This window comes from Triturus cristatus, chromosome 4_2 (genome assembly GCF_964204655.1).
Source record: "Triturus cristatus chromosome 4_2, aTriCri1.1, whole genome shotgun sequence".
NCBI lineage: Eukaryota > Metazoa > Chordata > Amphibia > Caudata > Salamandridae > Triturus > Triturus cristatus.
The window spans coordinates 717,469,195-717,493,760 of NC_140586.1; the positions used below are offsets into that span (position 1 = coordinate 717,469,195).

At 44.8% G+C, this 24,566-nt stretch overlaps 1 protein-coding gene across 1 annotated transcript in view; it reads right to left on the reverse strand.

Moving 5' to 3' along the window:
• PODN (podocan) overlaps positions 1–24,566 on the reverse strand; it is a 286,283-nt gene that overhangs the window by 110,518 nt on the left and 151,199 nt on the right. Inside the window, exon 5 of the mRNA XM_085602596.1 lies at positions 16,885–16,994. Within this exon, the coding sequence (XP_085458722.1) occupies positions 16,885–16,994 (110 nt within the window). The remainder of the gene's footprint in view (positions 1–16,884; positions 16,995–24,566) is intronic.

Below are 24,566 nucleotides of genomic sequence, written 5' to 3' on the forward strand. Positions count from 1 at the left end.
TGTCCAAGCTTGCAGCCAAGAGGTCCGCCCAGAACTTCTCCTCCCCCTCTCTTTTTGCTACCTTTAAGGTCTGGGAGTAATCTCTCCTTGCGAGCCTAATTGCAACCTGGGATTTAGATTTGACAGCCCCTACCAGCGCTTTTTTCTTGACTCTGCATTTTTTTGTAAACCAACCCTGCGTTTTGGGCAGCAACTTCCTGTTGTTAGCACGAGGAGCCATGCTAGGGAGAATAAACAGGTTGCTCAGCGCCCAAGTTAAGTCGCAGAAGGTCAGCGTGACCTCCTCTGGCGATCGGGTCATTGACTCCAATTTGCACTGTGCTGCAGCCAGGAGTGACCCTATATCTGCCACTTTCTCTTCGGACATGATAAGCTTAGCCCACTTCAGCCGTCTACCACAATTGGATGGGAAAACTTCGTGGGGGTTTGGAGCTATATAAGATGATGATCCCCCCTTATCAGTTAACCACTGGGGAAAGAGGGCGAGTGAGAGGAGATTATGATCACTCTCAGTTGTCGGTATGATCTCCATATCCTTCAGGATGCTTCATAGGCTTACGTCAAGAAGAATATAATCTATTCTAGACGTATGTTTCGGCCTATTATAAGTATGGGCTCGCACTAAGTCAGACTTTGACCTCCCATTAACAGCCCTAAGGTCAAATTCCATGTTGAGGGAATTAATCTGTACCGCCACTTGGGTCCACCTCTTGATAGGAGGCAGTGCTAGGGCAGGAATCCCCCTCCTGGAGTCCTCCTCACCACTTCCCAATGTATCGTCCAAGCCCAAAGGCTCGAACGTACAATTCAGGTCTCCACCAAGATGCGAGATTTATTGGGGCGCTGCCTGAGCAGACCTTCTAATAGGGATATTGTGGCCGATTGTATACCACCCTTCGTGCCTCTGGCGCAGATGTTAAAGATGTCCAGGAGGAGGCCACCCCGTGCACCCTTTATAGTAATATTGAGGAGATCGGGAGAGTTGGTGGGGTGCTGAACCACCTGACAATCAAGAGCGACATCAACCCACATGAGGAGACCACCCGAAGGGCGTCCCTTCCCTAAAACAGGGGGGACAGCGGGAACAAAATATGTCAAATATCCTACCTTATGGCAGGGCTCCCTGCACCATGTTTCTTGAAAAATGCAAATAGAGTAACCCTCCACAAGGGTGTTCCAGTCTGGTAGTCCCAGCTTCCTCGAGATACCCGCAACGTTCCAGCTAAAAATCTTAAAGTCTGGATCTGCCACAACCGGCTGCCTGCGGGGCTCGGTGTTTAGTGCCCCCTCCGTCAGATCTATAAAACTTAATCTACTGCCCCCACTTAGTCTTCCTGCGAGCGGGTTAATATCCTGTGGTGGGTTAGTGGCTTCATCTAACTGAGAGGGAAGAATGGCATTGCTTTCACCCAACTCGTTTAGCACAGGAACATCACCTGGGCTTAGGACCCTGATGGCCACCCTATGGCAAGTGTCGGTTCAATATCCCGACGGCCCCCCATAAGACCCGGGCCAGGCTGCCGGTTGGAATAATTGAGGGATGACAGGATTCTCGGGATAAATAGGGTTATTGCTCCAACCCCCGCCAAAATGTAAACCATTATAATTTGCTGCAGTCCTAGGGTAAAAATAGGTTAAATCTACTACACCAATGCTTGCCCCCCCAATTACATACTTTTGATTGCAAATAGTTTGAGCAACCCTATTGTCTTTGAAGTTTACCACCACACAATCTCCTTCTAGGTGCTTACGACCATGACCTACCCACCCTACCCTTCTCACTCCTAGGATCATCCCATCTAGACCCCTAGGAAGAGGTCTATTGATCTTTAACCAGTGCATGGTTTTATTTTTTAAAGCCTGGTGGGATTCATAATGATCATCCTTCAAAGTGGGTACGTTAGTAAGTATGGCGACATACGGGTGGCACTCGGGGGGCAAATTCACCGGTGGAAAAGTTGGAGCCGCTTTGGGGGAAGATTCTTCTGGCTGGGTTTCTCTGGGGAGGTTAGTACAAGTTCTGGTCGAGTGGGCTTGATCGGGACCATTGCCTTTGGCAATCCCATTCGAGGTTCCCTTATATTTAAGAGTTCCCTTCCTACCCGGCAGCTCAGCCCGGATAGGCTTCTTTACCGGGACTTTAAGAGGCTTAGGTACACTCGGTTGTGCTAGGCCTAATTGACTAGTACTGCCTGAGGTATCCGCAACCTGTGCAGCAGGTGCATTAGCCACAGCCAACATATTTACAGTGTTTGCTGTATTAGAGGCGGTAGGTGTGGCCTGTGTGGATGCAGGGAACATCCGGGTGCCACTATCCCCTCCCTGTCCATCCTCCCTGATTTTAGAGTGCAGTTTGATAAGGGTTTTTAGAGAGAAGAAATTATCCAAGGTTGCCTGTTCGAATCTATCCAACCTCTCTCCCAACCCTTTTACTCTCTCTACAATCGGGGACAATAATGTTATCATCAGATCTTCAAATTGTGTAATTGTTACAGAGACATTAGGTGGTGCTAAATGACAGTCTGATGTTGGATCTACACATGCTTCCTCAATCATATGACCTGAGTGATCACCCCCCTTTTCCATCCCGGGGTTTTTCGTGCCCAACCCCTCACCCGCTTTAGTTCCTATTCCCCTGGCACCATGCTTCCTTGGTCTCTTATAAAGTTTTGGGAAGCTGCCTTTACGTGGGCTAGCAATCCTTTTCCTTTTAGTATAAGTTACATTCTTGGATACCATCAGTGGTAAGACAGGTGGCTGAGGGATATTAACTTGGATAGTAGGAATGATAGGGCGGGTTGTAAGGACAGGGAATTCACTGGAGCATGGGTCAAAACTACTACAATCAACAGGAGGGGGAATAGATATGGCTGCCAAGCTCTCCAACCTATCTATACTGGCCCTCAGAGATGCAACCCGTAAATGCTCCAGTGGAGGGGATGTAATTGAGAGGGGATCTGAACTACATACAGGCAAGGTAACAAACGCCAGGGAACCCAATGAGGACCGTTTCGACGGAGGAAGTTCTTGGGAGAGACGCCGCTCTGTCATTACAATCTCCTTCTCTATGACAGCAGCTACCCGTGTAATAAACTGATCCATAGTGCCTATAATACAGCTGGCTCCACCCTCTCCTCCTCTCCTGGGGCTCTTCCCTGAACGGGTGGACATTAACACAGGCTATAGTGGTAACCAGATATTAGTAATAATAATAAACCCCTATATGTCTAAAGATACAAGTGTTGTTGTCAGGGGGGTGGCCCGACCCGGCCCTGGACAGCCCCGGACTGCCACAGACTGCCCGCCCTTTGCCCGGAGCTTCGACCCGCGTTCGCGGATGTGAGCGTGATTAAGTACGTATACGCTGGGGGCGTGGCTTGCAGGGAGAGCGGGCCAGGTGTCAGCTATTGGCCAGGCAGGGACTCCTGGGAGATGGAGTCCCTGCAGTAACGCTCGCAGCCCTGCTGCACTGCCACAGACCTCCCCAGCTGCCGTAGAAACTACAGTTACTCCGCTGATTTTTTCCGTGAAGCGGGACCCGCGAAGCGGGTCCGGCGAACAGTGATGACAAATACAGCAATTAGGTCCAGAAACAAAATTCCTTGGGATGAGGGTCCACTTGCCCAGGGTCTGAGTAAAAGCGCACAGAGTCCCACCAGCACCGGGAAAAGAAGGTGTTCTTAAATGCAGCCGGTGCGCTGGGGGCGTGTCTTGCAGGGAGAGCGGGCCAGGTGTCAGCTATTGGCCAGGCAGGGACTCCTGGGAGATGGAGTCCCTGCATAACGCTCGCAGCCCTGCTGCACTGCCACAGACCTCCCCAGCTGCCGTAGAAACTACAGGTACTCCGCTGATTTTTTCCGTGAAGCGGGACCCGCGAAGCGGGTCCGGCGAACAGTGATGACAAATACAGCAATTAGGTCCAGGCACAAAATTGCTTGGGATGAGGGTCCACTTGCCCAGGGTCCGAGTAAAAGCGCACAGAGTTCCAATACATGAAGAGCCATTCCCCAGTTGTTGTATTGCTCCAAGAGACACATCTAATTGGCAACTCCTGTAAGGCTTTAAACAGGTGGGGCTACACAATGGTGGCACACGCTGGCTTCACCTCCGGTTCACGCGTGGTAGGCATCCTACTTAGACGCACATTCCCGCTCTGCATCAAACACACATGGGCGGATCCACTCGGGTGCTTCGCGGGGGTCTCAGGGCAATGGGAAGGGGAAACCCTTACACTACTAGCAGTATATCTCCCACCAGGTCTTCAGACTCAATCATATAAAGACCTAGGGACGCTCTTACTCTCCCTTCCTGAAGGACAACTCATACTGGGTGGGGACTTCAATGCGGTTGTATCGGGGGTGCTAGATCGCCACCCGCCCCGAGAAATTAATGCTGGACATAACTGGCTTCTCAAATTCATTGAGGCCTTCGGCCTCACAGACCTCTGGAGAATGCGCCATCCAGACCTCCAACAGTACACCTTCTTCTCAGGGTCCCATCACAAATTGTCTAGAATAGACTATATTCTTATGCCTGTACAACACAACACTATTACACAAGAAATCAGACACCTGGCGAGGGGTATCTCTGATCACTCTCCCCTGTGGGCACATCTCACTATTGGTGAAAAAAGGGTAGGATGCGTAGCGCCCATCAACCCATGGTATCTCCACAATCCGAAGATTAAAGCTGCACTCACCCAGAACATCGACCACTATTTTCAGGAAAATGACGGCACAGTACACTCCCCCTCTACCCTATGGGAAGCGTTCAAAACAGTGATTAGGGGCCACGCCCTCTCAGCCATAGCTGGACTGCGTAAGGAAGACACTAAGCAGATGGTCGCATGTGAACACGACCTTCTTCGCCTCGAGGATGATGCAAGGGAATGCGAGGACCAAGCTGCTCTCCATAGAGTGCAGCTCAAAGAAGCCGAGTACAGAGCGCTAGCAACAGATGCTGCCAAAACCTTAGCGAAAGACAAGGACGGACGCCTGTACGACCAAGGAGACAAAGCAGGCAAACTGATTGCGTGGTTGTATAAAAAGGAAAGGGCGAACAGGCTGGTCCCATAACTTAAGAGTAATTCAGGTGCTATACTAACAGAACCCCATGATGTAATACATGAGTTCACTACTCACTTTGCACAAGTGTACCGGAGTGGCTCGGCATTCCCAGAAGAAGACTCCACAGCCCTACTAGCAGACATCCAATTACCTACCCTTTCTGACTCTGAAACAGAGGTGTTGGAGAGTCCTTTTACGATCGACGAGATAGCCACGGCGATCAGAGCGTTATAACCAGGAAAAGCTTTGGGCCCTAATGGTCTGCCCATTGAACTATATAAACTCAGACCTGACAAACTGGCCCCCTATTTAAAGAACATGTTTGAAGACAGCAAAGAAATTGGTAAATTCCCACAAGACCAATGTATCGCCACACTGGTGGCTATACCCAAAGCAGGGAAACCAAAACATGAATGTACCTCCTATAGACCCATCTCCTTATTGACGCTGAGCCAAAAATCCTTGCGAAGCTGCTGGCACTTCGGCTACGGCAAGTAATAGCCAAACTAGTTCACCCCGACCAATCGGGCTTGATGCCACACCGAAACACCGCACTTAATCTTAGAAAGCTTCACGGTGTGTTGGGGCGCCACACCCATATCCAAGTGGGTCCAATTTCATCGGATGGGTGCGACTCCTCTATACTGAACCACTGGCGCAAGTGGTGGTAAACCACAACATTTCAACCGTTTTTGCCCTTGAAAGAGGGACTCGGCAGGGGTGTCCTCTCTCGCCACTACTTTTTGCACTTTCCCTTGAGCCACTAGTAGCTTGGATACTGAGAGACTCTTCCATTAGGGGACTAAGGTGGGCAGCAGAGTGGGAAGATCGAATCTCACTATATGCAGATGACATCCTCTTATATCTGGCCTCCCCTCGGACGTCACTGAGAGTGGTCCTTGATATTTTTACAAGTTTCGGAAGAAACTCCGGATATAGAATCAACTGGAGCAAATCGCTGCTCTATGTCCTACACGGTGACCCCCCCACGGTCCCGAACGACTGCCCAATTCAAACGGTAATGGACGGATTCAAATACCTACGTATATTCCTTTACACAGATGCCAAGATCCGCTATGAACGAAAGCTCCTTCCATCTTTACAGAGGTTCAAGCGGGACACTGATGCCTGGAAAACACTTCCACTATCGTTGTTGGGTCGAGCAACCCTCTTTAAAATGATGGCATTGCCTTGTTTCCTCTATGCTCTCCAGAATTTCCCGGACCCAGTTCCGCAAAGGTTTTTCAAAGACGTCGAATCCACCCACAGAGCACTACTCTGGGATGGTAAACCGCGTATATCGCTTCAAAAATTGACACTTGGCTTGTATGATGGAAGCATAGCGCTCCCTGATGTTAAAAAATACTACTGTGCAGCACACCTCTCAGCCATAAACCATTGCATTTATCGTGGGGATGACGACCCCGGATACAAGATGGACAGGTGGATACTCCCAGATGGTAGCTTCACAAGGGCACTATATTCCAGACCTAATACATTTCCCCTGACAGGCCCCACACAGCTCTCAGTGTAAATCTGGCACACAGTAAACCACACTATAGGGTGAGGGAAACGACTTACACTTGCCACCCAACTGTGGGACTCCGAAGCCTTGGGCACGCTGGGTCGCACTAAAGGGTTTGACAAATGGAACCTAATAAGACTCTCACGAATTGGTGACCTTTCGGGGCAAAACAGAATGCTCACCTTTGCTTCACTACAACAGACACACGAGTTAGCATCATCAGAATACTTCAGATACGTGCAGGTTAGGCACTCCCTTCAGGCTAACATCCCGGCTGGGTCCCACCTACCAGAGTCCTCCCCGCTTGAGGACAGACTGCCGGACGGGCACCTATCTGAAAAAGCTATCTCACTCACATATAAGAAGTTAATACGCAATACCCCAGATCCCCTCACAGCATTGAGGGAGAAGTGGGGGCGGGACGGCCTGGAATTGGATGATGAGGAATGGCAGGAAGCGCTCTCCTCGCCGACGGAGGTAGCCATCTCAGCAAAACTTAAGTTGGACCAATTAAAAATCCTGCATCGTGTGTATCTTTCAGACCCCAGACTGGTTCTTATGGGCAGGAGCGAAGAGGGGATGTGTAAAAGAAATTGTGGCCTAGAGGGGTCCTTTCCACATATTAACTGGGAGTGTCCTATAATCCACAACTACTGAAAGGAGATACATAAATGTATGAGTGATGTATGGGGGTTGAACCAAAGGCAAACTCTGGTCAACACTCGGCCAGATGGTGGCTAAGCGGAATATCGCTCGTCTATGGAGAGCAACAACACCACCGACACTCACTGCCTGGAAAACCGACATGGACTGGTGTTTGATAAGGGAAAAAACTATTTATGTGTCACGTGGCTGTCCTCTGGACAAAATGAAACATTTATCGTGGCAATATATGTGAACCCCCATATGTTACCCCCTGACGAACCACTGACTCCTTGATGTATAATTCTGTTATCCTGAATATTCTTTCTCACTGTACTGATGTGCGTAATAACCTCCTATTTTGCATAAGTGTGATACACCTGTATTTGATGATCTACTGACTGTATGCATTGACCACCCCATCTGCATTGTTTAATACAAAGAATTATTTAAAAAAAAAAAAAGAAACCTTGAAGGATCTACACAAATGACCCCTTGCTGAATTTAGAATGTTGTCTACTTTACTAAAATGTATAGCTTTCCAGGATCCATTATTGCTTTCATACCCATTTCTACCATCAACTGGAAGGAGGTTGAAAGCACAAAAAATTGCAAAAATAGGCTATGTCTCAGAAAAATGCCCAAACTGTGTGAAAAATTTTGGTTTTCTGACAAAGGTCTGTCATTCCCTAAAAGCTGGGAAAATGGTGATTTCAGCCCCACAAACCCTTTTTTTATACCATTTGCAGGGAAAGACCCAGACACTTTCATTTGCAGCTTTTTTCCCATTTTTCCCCCCCCAAAAAACATTTTGCTGTATTTTGGCTAATTTCTGGGTCCCCTCCAGGGGAATCCACAAACCCTGGGTATCTTTAGAATCCCCATGATGTTGGAAGAAAAGGACGCAAATTTGGCGTGGATACCTTCTGTGGTCATAAAGTTACAGGGGTCTAAGCGCGAACTACCCCTAAGAGCCAAAAAAGGCTTAGCATAGGAGGGGGGGGAAAAGGCCTAGCAGCGAAGGGGTTAATAATTTGGGTCAAAACTCAGTTTCCATTTAAAGCAGCACATTTTGGCTTCTTGAGTTATTAAATTATTCCATTAATTTTCTTTTCAATATCCAACTCATGTACTAAGATCTTATGCAGCTTTTACATATATACTGCTTATCTTTTGTTTTTAATGTGTTTCACATGCGCCGTTCATGGGCACTGGTTCACGAGCACTAAGTGTTCACTTTGTTGCACTCACTGCGCCTATTGTTGATAAATGATGATGCTGCTTTATATCATTCTGTATTCTGAAATGCTTATATAAACTCAGTAATGTGCTTAGTACTTCCCCTTTGTGTTCTTATTTATAAAGTGCGAAATTGGTTCTGTATTAATACCTGTTGAGACATTGTTGCAGATATTACAGATAACTCATTTAAGCTCTTCCTGCTTCTAAGCGGCATTTGACATTTATTCTTTGAAAATTCATATTGCAACTTCTACTTGTTGGATTTTTATCTTTTTGGTCTTGTTGTATCAATAAAATTATAATCTATGTTTATAATCTGGTGTAGAGCCTTTGTGGTGTTTTCTCTGTTTTAGTGTTTGAAGCGTTGCACCAATACTCTACACATTACTGTTAAGTTTGGCTGCTCTGTGCCAAGCAATCAGAGGGTGAGCACAGGATAATTTAGGGTGTGTTGTGACTTACCCTGACTAGGACTGTAGTTCCTGCTTGTACAGGGTGCATACCTCTACCTACCAGAAATCCAAATTTCTATCAAATATCCATCACTAAACACTAAAAAACCCTACAACCCATAAATACTACCTATCTTTGAACACTAAAAACCTCCTATTACTCCCAGACAATGCCCATTTCCTGAATCCTAAAAGCCTACTACAAACACAAAAAAACAATTCTGTACCCCCCAAAAAAACACCACTTACCTTTTTTTTATTTTAAAAAAAAAACTCGTTTCTAAACCTTAGAGGGTGCAATACTTTATTTTAAAATTATGTACACCTAAGAATTTGTGCCCGGGGCAAATGCCCCTGTGGACCCCCCCACGCCACGCCACTGGTTCCACCTCTGGCTATCATAACTATGCCAGCTTCAATGTCAATTTATCAAGCAGTCCCCTTGCAGTTTAGCTAACATGTGCAACTTCTTGTTTTGCAAGACGTGCCACTGCCTTTCATGCCCTTGTTCCACAGAATGCTACATAAATGTTTACATGTCTATCAGTCCACCTATCCATCCTTTTGCTGCCTGTTACTTTTAGTTTGTAATCCCAAATGCGAATAACATCTGCTCATGCAAACCTGTTGCACCCACAGGCCTCTGAATGGTTCCAATTACAGACTCAGCTCCCATGCGAAATACATCATTCACGGAGATTATACACATTCAAACATAGTCTACGTATTACAGCACTGCAGGATTATCTCACAACCATGAAATCATACCCCCATGTGGAACTGGAGAAACAAATTATCTTTACCTTGAATTTCATCATGTACTGAATTTTTCGTGGTCTTTAAAAATCTGACCTAAGGGGCCAAAATAAACATATCCTTTACCTTCCTCTAATTCCCTACTTTCTCCGTGTCAGTAGAATAACTGTTGCTTGGTTACTTAGTGTTTGTTATTCTGAGTGCAGGGGAAAAAGATTGTGCAAGACCCTAGCATAGGGAGATCAGACTGATAACACATGTGGCATTTTGCCTTAAACCTCCTGAGTGGACCCACTTTCTTAGAGTATTGGTAATTTCTCTATCTCATTCCGCTGTCAATATGTGTGGCTTCTGATCTATGTGGCGTTGTACAATTTTCTCCATTTCCCTGGTGACACATGTAGGAAGGTAATCTGCCTCTACAGTAGTCAAAATACTTTAGAATTGTCTGGTGATGTTTTGGAAAAGGCACCATTCTCCCCATTAGAAAGAGGTGCAGTCATCACCCATCTCTAGGAAGGGTACTGACCTGCCAGCTTGTGTGGGGTTAGACCTAATTTATCAAAGGCGTCAATATAGGCATGGTTCTTCCAGCAACTAGAGCCCTTCCAGTTTACCCCTCCAGCCTTTCATTCTTCAGTAATGGAGCTTCGGTGGGAGTCTTTGGGGTGCTGCCCTACTAGACTTTGAGAACTGAAAAAGTCATTGGTGGGCTGCGCTGCTGCTCTACAACTGCTGAGCCTAGCAACAGGAGTGCAGCAGGGCGGGAGTGGGGGGGGAGGGGGGGGAGTCTATGTTTCATAACTACACTGCTCAGTTATGGCCCTGCCAAATTCTGGCCATATTGGTTATGAAACGATTGAGGGTATTCTTGCAACATTCTGGCCATGACAGGCATGATGGTGGTCTATCCATGATATATTTCCCTTGCTGTGACATTCAGGAGTGATAATAGGTGCTCATGCATGGAATACTTTGGACAATCTTGATACATTCTGACTAATACAGCTGGCCATCCAGGACATCTAGTGGACCTTGATTAGATATTATTTCTGTCAAATCATAATCGGGGACCATTCGTGACATCCTGAAGGTTTTCTTGAACATTGGGACTATCAGAGCATATTGTGGTCCTTCGTGGCATGCAGTAGATTGGAATCCTCACACTAGCTTGTGGTCTACCAGCCTCTCTCAGGGTATTAGTAAGTAGCTCACAGATGTGAAGCCCAGTCAGCCCAGTAGGTCATTCGTCTGAGTCGTGCTACCTTCTGAAAATTGCTACAGGATTCCAGTCCCTCAGAATGGAAACCAGCTCAACTAATGTGCAACCATATCTCTCTCTCTCTCTCTCTCTCTCTCTCTCTCTCTCTCTCTCACTCACTCTCTCTCTCCCTCTCTCTCCCTCTTTCATTCTCTCACTTTCAGGCACATAGGCTTCTTGACCCGGAGACAGCCTTGAGCATCAGTAGAGGCATAGAGCGCTCTGAGATGTGCATAAGGGATACATCTGTAACCAGCATCAGTAACTTTTTTTTTGTGCATATTTATATAGCGCGAACTCGACCCGAAGGTATTGGAGCGCTTTACATAGCACTCTATTTACATTACAGATTCAGGCACGGGGAGATTAAGTGATTTGCCCAGAATCACATGATGTGGACGCGACCTCGAGGCTCGTACCCTGGTTTGCTGCACCAGAGGCGGCAGCGCAGCCGACGGACCACATCCCTTCTTTGTATGGAAATCAAAACTCTATTATCAAGGGACAAGGAACTGTAAAGACATTGTTCTGGATATAGAGTGCAGATCCAATCATACTACAGTAAGGAGTCTGGGAACATCTCCTTAAGTGTCTGTTTATGATGTGGCAGTAGGTCACATGCAAGCTAAACTGTCCCACCTGGTCTCAGGTCGGCTTTAAATGTGACAAAAAGGGCCAGGATGTAGGCCCCTGTATTGTCAACTACACTATGCGGGTGTGTGAGGACAGAGGCAAAAAGGAAAGATGGCAGAGGTGGTTGCATAAGCTTGAGTGCAAGACTGTGATAGTTGGGGTGGACCTGGGTGCCCTGGTGTAGGAGCAACCCAGGAGCATAGGAGTTCAGAGGCAAAAGTGTGAGCAGTGACAGGTAAGTGCCTGATTTTCTGTCAAGGAATGTGTGTGCCCATATGTGTGCATATGTGTCTGAGTGTGCACAAGTGTGTGCATGTCTAAGGAAGTGAGCACATTTATGTGCACTGGTATTGTGTGTGTGTGTCTGCACATGTGTGTTGCGCCGTGCGCGCATGTGAGCACCCATGCGGTGCAAAGCAGACCAGTTATACCGTGGCATGTGAAACTATCAGTGGTATCTGGTGATCCATGGCCATATTGGGGTGATCTATGGAACAATGGTGGCAACTCCTGGCATAATTTTGCCCACCAATATACACTTATACCAGTTCCATGAGTAATGAGTGCTGGCTTACATGTGGCATTCAGAAATAAGCGAAGAGGACTGCTAGAGTGAGTTACACCTGCTCACAAAAAATCTGTGTGAATTAGGCCCTTTGTTTGTAAGCGCAGCATGCAAGGGGTACTCATGCTTGCTACTCATTAAGAGGAAAAACAAAAACAACTGCTTTGCTCCTAACCCATTGAAAAGTATCCTGTGTACCATATTACACCACTGTTGGTATACTTTGTGCAATCACAAAAGGAGAATAACTGTACACAAATCTGTTCCTCATTTCTAACAGAAGGAGAAGTTTGGCATGAACTAGTAATGCACTCTCAATGAGACAAGAAACCCCAGATGCAAATCAGCCGTTTTGGTCCATTACGGTGAGGTGCCACTGCAAAGCAAGCAAAGCCCACCAGAGGAGTGGGGCCCGAACTATTAGGCCAAATCCTGTCCACATGAGGGATAGTATGAAAAATACACAATTCATCCTCATATCTCACCAGTAAGTTATAGTGGGAGCATCCAGTCAAACGAGGGAGGGGGCCATGTCTGGCATATGAAACAAATCTTTGACAATAATTAATTCATGTTATTAATTTAGCACAAAATACAATTTCAACCAGAAACGTTTTGGAATAACCATAAAAGCAGCACATTGAATAATAATGGAATTGAGGGTAACATAAATCCAAATGAAACAGCTGTGTTGCAAATGTATTGCAACAGTTCTACTGATATCATTTCCAAAGATGAACACACATGTAAATGGAAATATTTTGATAATAGTTCCAGTGTGGTCAGTGGAGCCTGACAGCGCGGCGAGTGACCAGGCTACAGGAGCGCGTGGCTAATGGCGAGTGACCTCCAGGATCGAAACAGGCAACTCGGGCATTGCAGACTGATTATCAGCTACGTGGTAAAATACATTTACTTCACTTCGAGGCCCCACAATGACAGAAAAATAAAGATAAACATGATTTCCTAGCGCCTGAATTGTGGAGGAGGAAGGGGGCAGAGGAGGCGGACAACAAGGAGTGGTCTATTTTGGATTGCAAGCTGTTCCTGTCGTGCATTGCAGTTGGGAATACGACTCCCGCAATGAATGTTGTAGTTCAGTTCCCCCTTCCCTGGAGTGTTACCTTCTTCTCACTGGGAACCACGGGCATCCCACCAGACACCCACAACCTCAGACTTCTGTAGAGCATCTGAAGCAGTCATAGCTGTGGGGTACTTCAACCTCTTTAGTCGGCATCCTGCTGGCACTCCAGATGTGAAGGTGCTCTCCCTCCTTCACTACCATCTCCATATTTATTTTATTTAAAGGGTTTTATAAATTGTGAACATGACCCAAGAGCGCTGTACATATGTTTGGAAACAGAATCAAAGACCTGAAATATAAGAAAATGAACACCAAACATAGAACAAAAACTAAAACTAGAGCAAGATATGGTATGTTGTATCAGAGCTATAACTAAACATCTGCCATTCACGGCTGAAGCACTGGGACAGACTCTCCAAGATGGCTTTCTGGGTCTGGTTCGAATTAGTCCAGTTCCAGGTACTCGGGGGGAACAGTGTTTGTGAGAAGTTCTACTCGGATGGATAACCTGTATTAATGTCATTGCAGCACCCATGGGGACAGGCTAACCAAGACTTTATGTTAGGATTCATTCATCTCTTTTTTTGGGAATGTGGGCTGATGGGTTTGACCAAATCTCGGTGTGATAATGTAATGTAAGCTGCACGAGTCGGCGATGCAGCGAGCGCAAGGTAAGTGGTTTTATTTATTCTTTTATTTTATTTTACCTACCCCATCGTCTGTCGACTTACCCCCACCCCGCCCTCGCCCCACTGCTCTTACCTCTGCCGGCCGCCACTCTCTAGAAGTTATCTGAAGAGTTGGGTCTGAGGGTCCACTACTTATACCTCATGCCCACTTTGAAGTGGGAGAAACTTCTATACTCCTCCCCCTACAGAGGTGTCTGGAATGTCCTTCCTTACCCCGATGGCACCACCTTATTTGGATGCACAAAAGACTAGTGTGAAACCCTTTGTGAGTGGGCTGATGCAGAGTCTGTGCCAAGCTACAAAAGAGTTGAGGACAGGTTGATTTGGGGTTTGCTTGTGTTTCACACTGACACAAAAGTTTGGTTGCTGCATAAGTAGGGTCCCCCCCTTCAACCAGTAACCCAATTTCCTACTGGGCCAGATAGTGGTTAGGCCCGTCTTTCACCAGGGTGATGGACATTTAAAACATTTACAGCAACAGCTGTCACAGCGTTTCTGCCAGTGCAGATCGACAGCTCCGTCAACATGGCAGAGCTGTACGTTAAACGTAAAAAAAAAATGTCATTGTCAAAAAGAAAATTCCAAAGCAGGATTTTCTTTTTGAAAATAAGAAAAACACAATATCCCCCTTGCCATGGGAGTCATCATTATCATTGCCCTTTATCACTAGGTTTTTCCTGTCGGTGACGGGCATTCAAGAAGGGCTGTATGTCCTTTCATCTAAATTAGGTGGGTGGACACATATTCAAACCTCCAATGACCCTTACTCCGTCAGGGCATTGGAGGAGTTTGACCATAGTGAAGACGGAGAAGTCTCCACCATCGTCAAACTATGGTACTCCCAAATTTACATAAGGTGGGTAGACCATTATGTTGGTGGGGAGGGAACACAGTCGCCGTTGTGATGGATTTCCCTCTCCACTGACACAAAAATCGGGCCCTAGGTCTTATAAAGATTGAAAGCTAAGGGTGGGGTGGTGTATTGCTCTGTAATTCTGAAGATACTTTAGGACATTAAGTCAGTGAATTAATTACCATTGCAGGCATCATTGAGCTGTTTAAAAAATGTCAGGTTGTTGGCAGACTGGAGAAAGCATGTTGGTGGTATGCTGGGATTAGCTATAGCATTATATGTTAGCTCAGAGTTCGTTGTGGATGGCTAAACTTGGATCAATTCATTCAGTGGATCGGAGCACTGATAAATGTTTAAAGAAGTGCCAACCTCAAGATCACGGTTACCAACTACCCGACTATTGGTGTATTTTCAATTATACCTTCTCAGCATTTGTCACAAAAAAAGACAGAGAGGTGCTCTTAGAATGAACGGTGCCCACATACTTATACCATATTTGCTATTCGGACTCTTTACCGCTACTGATCCACTGTCTGGAGCTCCCTTTCAGCACACCATAGACTGAGCTGTGATTTATCAGAGGTCCTAAGGGATCTGAATACAGGAATATTCTGCTTCTGTCAGTGCCTAATAAAAGCATCTATAAGCTTCTGGACACCACTTGCATGTAGATTATCTTTCCCCTGTACCCTCATCTTGCCATTGATATGCCTAAGGCCCCCTCACCTTGCAGGAGCTGAAGGATTTATAGTGGACCTCTCACTAGGCTTGGCAATCCATCAATACTGCAAGGCGCTTGCAACAAACACTGATCTGGATCTATTGTACTCTCAGTGAACTATCATGCCAATCGTAATTCCACAGCCCTCTTTACCCCTTAATAAGTGCTCCAAAGTGCCCTAACAGCTGCATGCAATGTTTTATGAAATTACGTAAGACAATGAATTAAGGGGCTCTTCTCCTTTATAGCCTGATAGCTGTTACCTCAAGTGATTGCGCTGTAAAGCGTTATTGTCTCTTTACAGTGTAATGCGTTACTGAGGCATCTGTTTATATAGGGGTGAAGAGGGGAGCCCATAGCTTTTGTCTGCAGAGGTCTCACTAATCACTTCCCAGCCACCAACTATAAGTCAGACGTGGGGTTCTCACATTCAGAAGGTGGGATCCTTGACTCGGCCACATTCAGTTGCCTGACTAGCACCCGCCAAGTTTGCATGTGGGGATGAACTTGCTGCCTATTTCTCACATGGCCACAAGATCAAGAAAGATGGCAGTGGGAGCTATGGAGCCCCGCCTCCGAGAGCTGGCAGTAACCTCTAAACCTTCCATTCCTACACGTTCACCTATTTCCCAGGTATTTACCAAAGTTTCTTGCACACCATGCCAGCATCTAAATATAAGACACTACAAGAGTCTTGGGGGAGGTGGGTTGTATCGACTTGCCAGAGCACCACATGCCACATCTGGATTCCCCAAATGTCTGGTGGTTGCACACCTCAAAGAAAGTAACTCTAAGGATGGCCTTCATTTGATGTCCTGGTAAAACCTGAGGCTCTCCCACTTCACTGCAATTATGCCCTGCAGTGCAAGGCAATGCTTAAAATTTCTCTGGGTCTATGGGTGCTCGTGGGTGAGCATCATCTACTGACTCTTCCAAATGTTCCTTCATAGCTATAAAGGACATCAGGCATTTCTACATATAACGCCTGCGCTGTCATTCCATTTTCCCTCAATAAATCCAGCTACCCCGGACTCTAACGCATAGATCCTTCTGTGGATGTGATGGCAAATTGAAGGTGATGTCTCTGCCAATGTCAACTGGACTCATATTCTACGACAATGAGTATTGTGCATGGATGATACTACAGGTTATCCAATGGACAATAGCAACTTCTTGTAACAACATGGTTAAAGTAAAAGAACGTTCTCTTTATTGAAAATGAACTATTTTAGATCACACTCTAAATCATTGTTATTTTGGAAAAGCTCATATAATACATATTGTACCAAAATATTCCATTCACTTTTGCAGAAACATAATAAAGGATCATTGTATAGTCTTTGTCTGAATCGATGGTTGAACAATATATATACCAGTAAACATGAACTCCAATACCTTAAGTCTGGCTTTTGTCCAAAGGTAGATCCATATACCTTTGTGAGATAATTTGCTGCAAAATCTGCGCTGACCAAAGAGGGTGGGAGATATTTTGGAGCCACAGTTAGCTGAAAAAGAAATGTTTGAAATGTCTACCACTGTTTTAGGACAATCAAAAAAGAGTACTAATTTGTGTGCAATTCGTATTCGCTTTTATGCACTTGTTACAGAGGCAATGTAAAGCAAAGCCTGCCTGATGAAGCAGTCCTATTACAAATGCAAAGGGAGGTGGGTTGCTTCCAGTGTCCAGTGTCAAGACACCAGCTCTCTTCTCCGACATCTGCGTAGTCACATCACATCTCCACCTACATACAGTCGAAGCACTACTTCCTTTGTGAAGGTACCCTACGGAAAAGCAGGATATTTGACAACCTTGGGAGTGGCATCAGCTGCCCTTTGTTGGTTTGGGAAAGAGAAAAGTGTTCTCTCACCCAGAGGACAACTTCTTCCCTGAACACAAAGACACAAAGAGTAAGTTGGTGTTCAGTAAGCAAAATGAGCCTCCTTTGCTGCTGGCCTCTATAGTAGCTGACATGTAATGCACCAAGAGGTGACACTCCTGGGCACCATGGCATCGAATTTCACAGCCCATGTGGTGTTACCAGTCACCCTTCTAGATGTACCCTACTGCATAGTACATTTCTAGTAACTAGACAACCCAATGGCATCGAAGCCATTGAACGGTAGGTAAAATGGCGTGAGAGCTGTTGGAGTGAAATTTCTGATATCGCTGTTCTGTTAAATATGCGGTACACAACAGAGTCCAAATGTAAACTTTAAATGAGAACCTTTAAATGAAAAAATACCTTAGCTATTAATCAAGACAAAACGTAAATGTGTGTAAAACAAATTGAGATGCAAACAAAGAGGAGTCCAATAATCACTGTTAAATAACACTGAGTTGGCAAAGATTATGCCAGAGGTTAGGTAAATAACAGTGTGATATTTTCAGTCAAGGTTGCTGAGTATCAAGAAGGCTTGGGAAGCCATCCTGACACCTCTGACAGAGTATTGAGCTTTATGGTTAGTGGGGTCACTATTAAATGGTGAGGTTGTCCCTGTGACTGTAAGAACTAAGGAAAAGGCTGAGACTTTACATTCAGCAAATTCTATGGCTTTTTAAAGCTTGAATGCCAGAATAAGGAGGAGAAAAATATTGCCCTGCCAAAATATTGACAACAATATCCTGAAGGTAAGTATATATGGGTAAGCATACCTTACTGTTCTTACAGTATTAAAATGTCATTGTGCCATTAAATGATCACTTAATTGGTCATTCCTACTTTCATACAACTGAAGCCAAGATAAGTTCATAAAAGAAATTGCTGTAATTCTCGTTGAGTACCCATTAGATGGTCATAAATGTATCCAGAGTAATGAGAATATCTGATGGATACTTCCAATGCCGATTCCTCACCTTTTGAATTCTCCTAGGTGCCAGAGGAAACTCTTCAGCAATTGCTCCTGCCTGCCAGTAGGTGATGCCCTCAGACTCCACAGCAGCCTCGTCCTACCTCCAGAGGTTATGGCAAACTGTTGTTTATAGACACCACCATGAGCGCAGAAGTTAGTTCCTTTTTTCTGTCTTTCAATGCTTATCCTCAGCTCCGCTCTTGAAATGCTGTCTGTTTTTTATCAACTTCAGTGACAGTGCGTTAGGGATATTTTGCCCCGAAGACTACAGGATTCAAGACGCGCCACAACTGCAGGAAGCAGATTTCAGTTATCGACTCACATGACATCTGCCTTTGGTGTTTGGATACAAGCAATATTCAACGTCATGTGACAAATGATCTCTGATGCATCCAAAGGCCATCAGGAAGCAGGAAGCAAAGAAGTGAGGGCGTTCTCACTCCAAAGACTGGTCCAGGTCTCTGCCCATGGGTAAGTACTAGACAAAGTCAAAGCATAAATCCTGGTGCAAACATAGGAAGTCTCGGCAGGATTCTTCACTGGCACACAAAAGGCCAAATCGCACAAGTTGTCTGTCTTCGGCCCCATTCCACAGTCGGAGCCGATGCACCCCAAATGTTGTGGACCATGTTCAACTGCATAGCAGGGAGAGTCTGTTGTGCTTAACTATGCTTGTTAGAGTGCTTATAGAATTCCATTGTGTTGTCATTGGTGATGCTATGTCGAAGTTCCATGAAGAGGCAGTTGGAGCCTCTCTACGGTGGTGTGAGGAGCGGTGGCTCATTGATCCCACAATAAAGACTACAAGAAAGTTGAACGTGTCCTGAGTGTTCACTAGTACCTAAGAGGGTACAACATAATTTTTGGCAACGAGGATGGGATGTGTTATGTATCAAGCTGTAATCACCCTCGGAACGTGGATGTCGGCCGAGAAGAAGAGGCAATAATACAACAGAAGCAGAGTACAAAGCAGAATTGTATCGGTATCCTACCTCCCCCAGTGGCAGAATTTCGTAGTTGAGAAGTGTGCGTACTTCTCCGGCGGCTGTCAGACTGAGTCGTATTGGTATTCTACCTCCTCCAGCAGCAGTATTTCACAGGTGAGAAGCTTGCGTACTTCTCCGGCGGCTGTCAGATGAATGGAGGTGAGGAGGGTAGTGGAAGGGGTCGATTAGCGCTTCACGGAATCGATCTGCATGCCGTGACCTGCATATGGTGATTTATTGAGGCTGTGTGGAAATTCCGTTTGAGCGAGAGTTGTGCATTAGTCAACTGCTCTTCAAGAATGATGACGCAGTAGAATACTGCAGTAGGATTCGGCGATACGCTGGTCTCAACAGCCAATCGGAAACCCCTTGATACATTCGTCAGCAGTAGAATACTGCAGAAGGATTTGGCAATACGCTGGTCTCAACAGCCAATCGGAAACCCCTTGGTACATTCGTCAGCACGCAGCGTATGGTGACAAGCTGCGAGTGTCAGCGTGATGATTTTTTATTTTTTTTTCGACTTGTGAAAAGGTTTATCGATCGTTTCTGCTGAGCGGGTGTCAAAGTCCGCTTGCACATGAACTTTCGTTACATCTACAAGTAAGACGTTTATCATCGGAGGCTAAATACTTATAATCCTCTTTCTCGGCTAGAAGCACAATGCTTACATGGGGTACAAGATCGGAACATCTGTCGTATTTGGTGCTGTGATTCAAAAAGGGGGGGGATATTTTTGCCCAATTTCGTTTTGTTTTGGGTTAAGAGAGACCACTCAAGCGTTTTGGATGTTTTTGTGCCATATCAGCAGGGAATATTATTTGCCAAGACTATAAGGAACTATTTTTAAGCTGTTTGATTTCACTGTTGTTCTAGAAAGTTTAAGTGGGTTGTGTAGTGGTGCTTAATAATTTAGGACATCATGCAATCAGTAAACCCACCACCTCCTTTTCTAGAAAATCCAGGTACGCCTCAGATTCAATGGAGACAGTGGTTTGATGCGTTTGAAACGTATATTGGTGCAATAGGTGCCTCACGTTATAGGGCTGAAAGAAAGAAGTTTCTTCTGTTAAATTCATTAGGATTTGAAGGTAGGGAAGTTTTTAAGCATCTTCCTGATATTGTTTTGGCAGAAGGTGAAGTGGTAGATGAATATCAGGAAGCTGTTAAAAAGCTAGTTATTAAATTTGATGTTCAGCCAAGTTTGGTTGTTTTGAGGCACAAATCTTTTAAGCGGGCGCAGTTACAATGCGAAAATGTAGACACATATCTCAGCGCTTTGCGTAAACTCTGCGCTGAGTGTCAGTTTGGTGAATACCGAGATCAATTAGTTAGGGACCAGTTCATTGCGCATTGTTCTGACAAACCAATTCAGCAAAAACTGCTTACTATGGGTAACCCCAGTCTTGAGTAAATTATTAAAGTAGCAAAAAGTGTCGAACTGGCGCAGAATTCAATTAAAGAGTTAAGTGCGAGTAGCACATCTAAAGAATCCATCAATGTAGTTGTCTCTCCAAGTGTCAATAGTAATTTCTCTACCAGGTTGAAATCAAATGACAAAGGGGCTTTCAATAAGAAGAATATGTGCTACAGGTGCGGATATCCACCGCATGGGAAGGATTATAAATTCTGTCCAGGTAAGAATGCAAAGTGTCACAAGTGTGGTAGAATTGGACATTTGGCGAAAGTATGTCAGACTGGTGTGAATAAGAGTGAAAAAGTTAATTGTGTAAAGGATGAACAATTAAGTGAAAGTGACATGGTGCAAAACTTCCAAGATATGATTGTCACTGTCACTGACGATGGCATCGTTTCTGGTAATCCTTCGGATTGTGTTGATCCTTATGCTGACATTACTGTGGGACAGTTAGCTTGAAGTTGCTGGTGGATTCTGGAGCTCGGATCACTATGATCACATATGAGCTTTTTAAGAAATCCTGGGGTGAAAGAGTACTTTTTCCACCAGATAGAGAACCTGTTTCATATGAGGGACGCAAAATAGAGTTGGAAGGGTACATTGAAGATGTGTTGCAATTCAAAGATCATAAGATTCATGGGAAAATCTATGTAGCAGTGCGAGGATTAAACATTCTTGGGTGGTACCATCAAGGCCTTTTCGGTATGATACTGAGACCAGGAACAAGTGAACAGGTATTAGTGGTACAGGATTTACCTGATTCTAATTGCTTAGAAAAAGAATTTCCCAGTGTGTTTTCTGACTCGCTGGGTAAGGTTGAGGGTTTTAGGCATGCGATTAAAGTAAAAGACAATGCGGTTCCTGTGAAACACAAAGTCAGGTCAGTACCATTTAGTCTTAGAGCTGATCTAAAGGAAGAATTGGTCAGATTGGAGAATTCTGGTGTGATTGAACCTGTGGAATCAAGTTTGTGGCTTAGTCCATTAGTTGTCGCACGAAAACGGAATGGTGAGATTCGTTTGTGTATTGATTTGAGGAGTCTCAATAAAGAGATATGGGTGGATTCCCATCCTCTTCCAAAGATTGGTGATTTACTTGAAGAATTGAGAGACGCTCAATGGTTTTCTAAAATTGATCTGGCGTCTGTGTATCATCAGATCCTATTGGATGTTGAGTCACGTCATTATACTGCCTTTAATTCCCCTTTTGGTTCCTTCCAATTTTGCAGAATGCCCTTTGGGTTAGCGTCTGCAGCGTCAGTATTTCAAAGGGTCATGCAGACTGTACTCCAAGGAGTCAAAGGTGTAGTCATCTTTCAAGATGATGTTTTGATTTTCAGCAAATACTTGGAGGAACATGATAAAATTTTGAGGTCAGTCCTGGGTTTTTTTGAGAGTAAAGGTATTGTTGTAAAGAAAAATAAATGTGAATTCTGGAAGAGGGAGATTGAATTTCTTGGACATCTTGTTTCGGGTGATGGAGTGAGTCCTAGACCTGGTTTGGGAAAAGCAGTTGTTGAATGTCCGAGTCCAAAGAACAAGGATGAGCTACGTTTGTTCTTGGGGCTGTGTGAGTTTTATTCACGATTTATACCTGATTATGCTACAAAAATGAAAGCACTTTCTAGTATGGTGAGATTGAAAGTTACTTTTGATTGGGATAACAATTGTCAGGAAACATTCGAGTTGGTCAAGTCGGAAATGCTCAATGCCAAAACTCTTAGAGCATATGATCCGGCAGTGCCTTGTATCATCACAGTTGATGCCAGTCAGTATGGTTTAGGGGCAGTGCTTACTCAAGGGACAGGAGAAAATGAAGTTACTATCAGCTATGCTTCTAGAGTACTTAGAGATCCTGAGGTTAATTATTCAGTGATTGAGAAGGAGCTGTTAGCATGTTACTGGGCGTGTGAAAAGTTCAGAACATATATTTGGGGAAGAAAATTTGTCATTCAAACGGATCACAAACCTCTGGTATACATTTTGGCTGGTGAAAGGCTAAAATACGCCACACCTCGTATTGCACGGTTAACTACCAAACTTTTACAATATGATTTTATCACAAAGCACATACCAGGTAAACAAAATGTTAGAGCTGATTTGTTGTCAAGGCTACCCCTGTGTGAAGATGATCCTTTGGATGTAGAGGATGATAAGGAGGACTGTTTCATTGCTGTTGTAGACGCAGTTGATAACAAAGCGTGCAGTGAGGCAGAGTGGAAGAAGGCTGTGAATGAGGATTTGACTCTTGTCAATGTGAGGGGGAGTACATTGTGAAAAGGTGGCCTCGAGAGAGGTGTGTATCTCAGGACATTCAGCCTTTTTGGAAAATAGCAGAGGAACTATCTATTGAAGATGGTGTTGTTATGAGGGATGGTAGGTGTGTCCCTCCCTTGGGTATTCATATGAAACTAGTTGATTGTGCACATGATGGCCACCTTGGAACAACCATGGACAAAGACATAGATGGTAGGGTCAAGCAGTGTGTGATTTGCTGTGGAGCTGAAAAAGGTTTGAAAGTGGTCACACCTCCACTCCAACCCATTTCCTTTCCGACGAAGCCATGGCTTAAAGTAGGAATTGATTTGGTGGGTCCTTTTAATTTTCTTCCTCACATCCTGCGTTTTGCATTTGTACTCATGGATTTTCACAGCAAGTGGCCTGAGGTTAAGTTTTGTGCGTCTCCCACTGCTGGCAATACTATTTTATTTCTCAAAGAGATATTTATGAGGGAAGGGTTTCCGGAGGCTATGGTTTCAGATAATGGTGTGCAATTTGTTAATCAAGAAATGAATGAATTTTTAAGTGAATCAGGTGTGAAGCATTTGAGGAGTTCGGTTGGACATCCACAAACCAATGGGTTAGTCGAAAGAATGAACAGAGTGGTTGTGGATTGTATCAAGTGGGCTAAACACAATTGCTTAGATGTGGAAGGGGCAGTTAAGTCTATGCTGTGGTTTTACCGCACTACTCCACATTCTCTTACGAAAATTGCACCTTTTGTTTCACCTAAGGGTAGAGTGCCTACATCTACTCTTTATCCGGGATGGTTGTTGAGGACTGTTGCTAACAAGGTTTCATCTTGTGTAGATAATGTTGCTTTGGAGTCTCGTGTCAAAGCAGCACAAGAAAAGATGTCTAATATGTATAATCAGAAAAAGTCAGCCAAAATGGTTATGCTGTCTCCTGGGGACATGGTTCGCATTAAGAACACAAGATGTGTTAGAAAAGGTGGCATGTCTTTTGGTGAACCAGTGTGTGTAGAAAAGGTTTGTGGTGGTGCGATTATGGTAAGGGGTGGTCACTGGTGGAATATGAGTAAAGTTGTCAAAGTGCAGTCTGCATTAAACAAACCAATTGATTCACTAGATGTATCTGTTGACAATTCCACGAGACCGGCAAGTTTGTCTTCTTCTTCCACTGGATCTACAAATGGTGCCTCTAAAATTGTTGCTGGGACCAGTGCGCCCGGTCAGGAATCAAGGAAGTCATTGCGGGTTAGACGTCTTCCTTGGAAGTTGCGCTAATAATTTACATGTGTTTAGTTACCATGTTGTGTTCATGGTGATGTTATATTAACTGAACTTTTTGTGTATATTTTTTGATTGTACAAATGTATGTTTATTTTCATTTCTTGTTTTTGTTTTATTGTCTTTTGTTATGTTTATTTTGTTGTTACAAAAAGAGGTAATATGTTGTGCTTAACTATGCTTGTTAGAGTGCTTATAGAATTCCATTGTGTTGTCATTGGTGATGCTATGTCGAAGTTCCATGAAGAGACAGTTGGAGCCTCTCTATGGTGGTGTGAGGAGCAGTGGCTCGTTG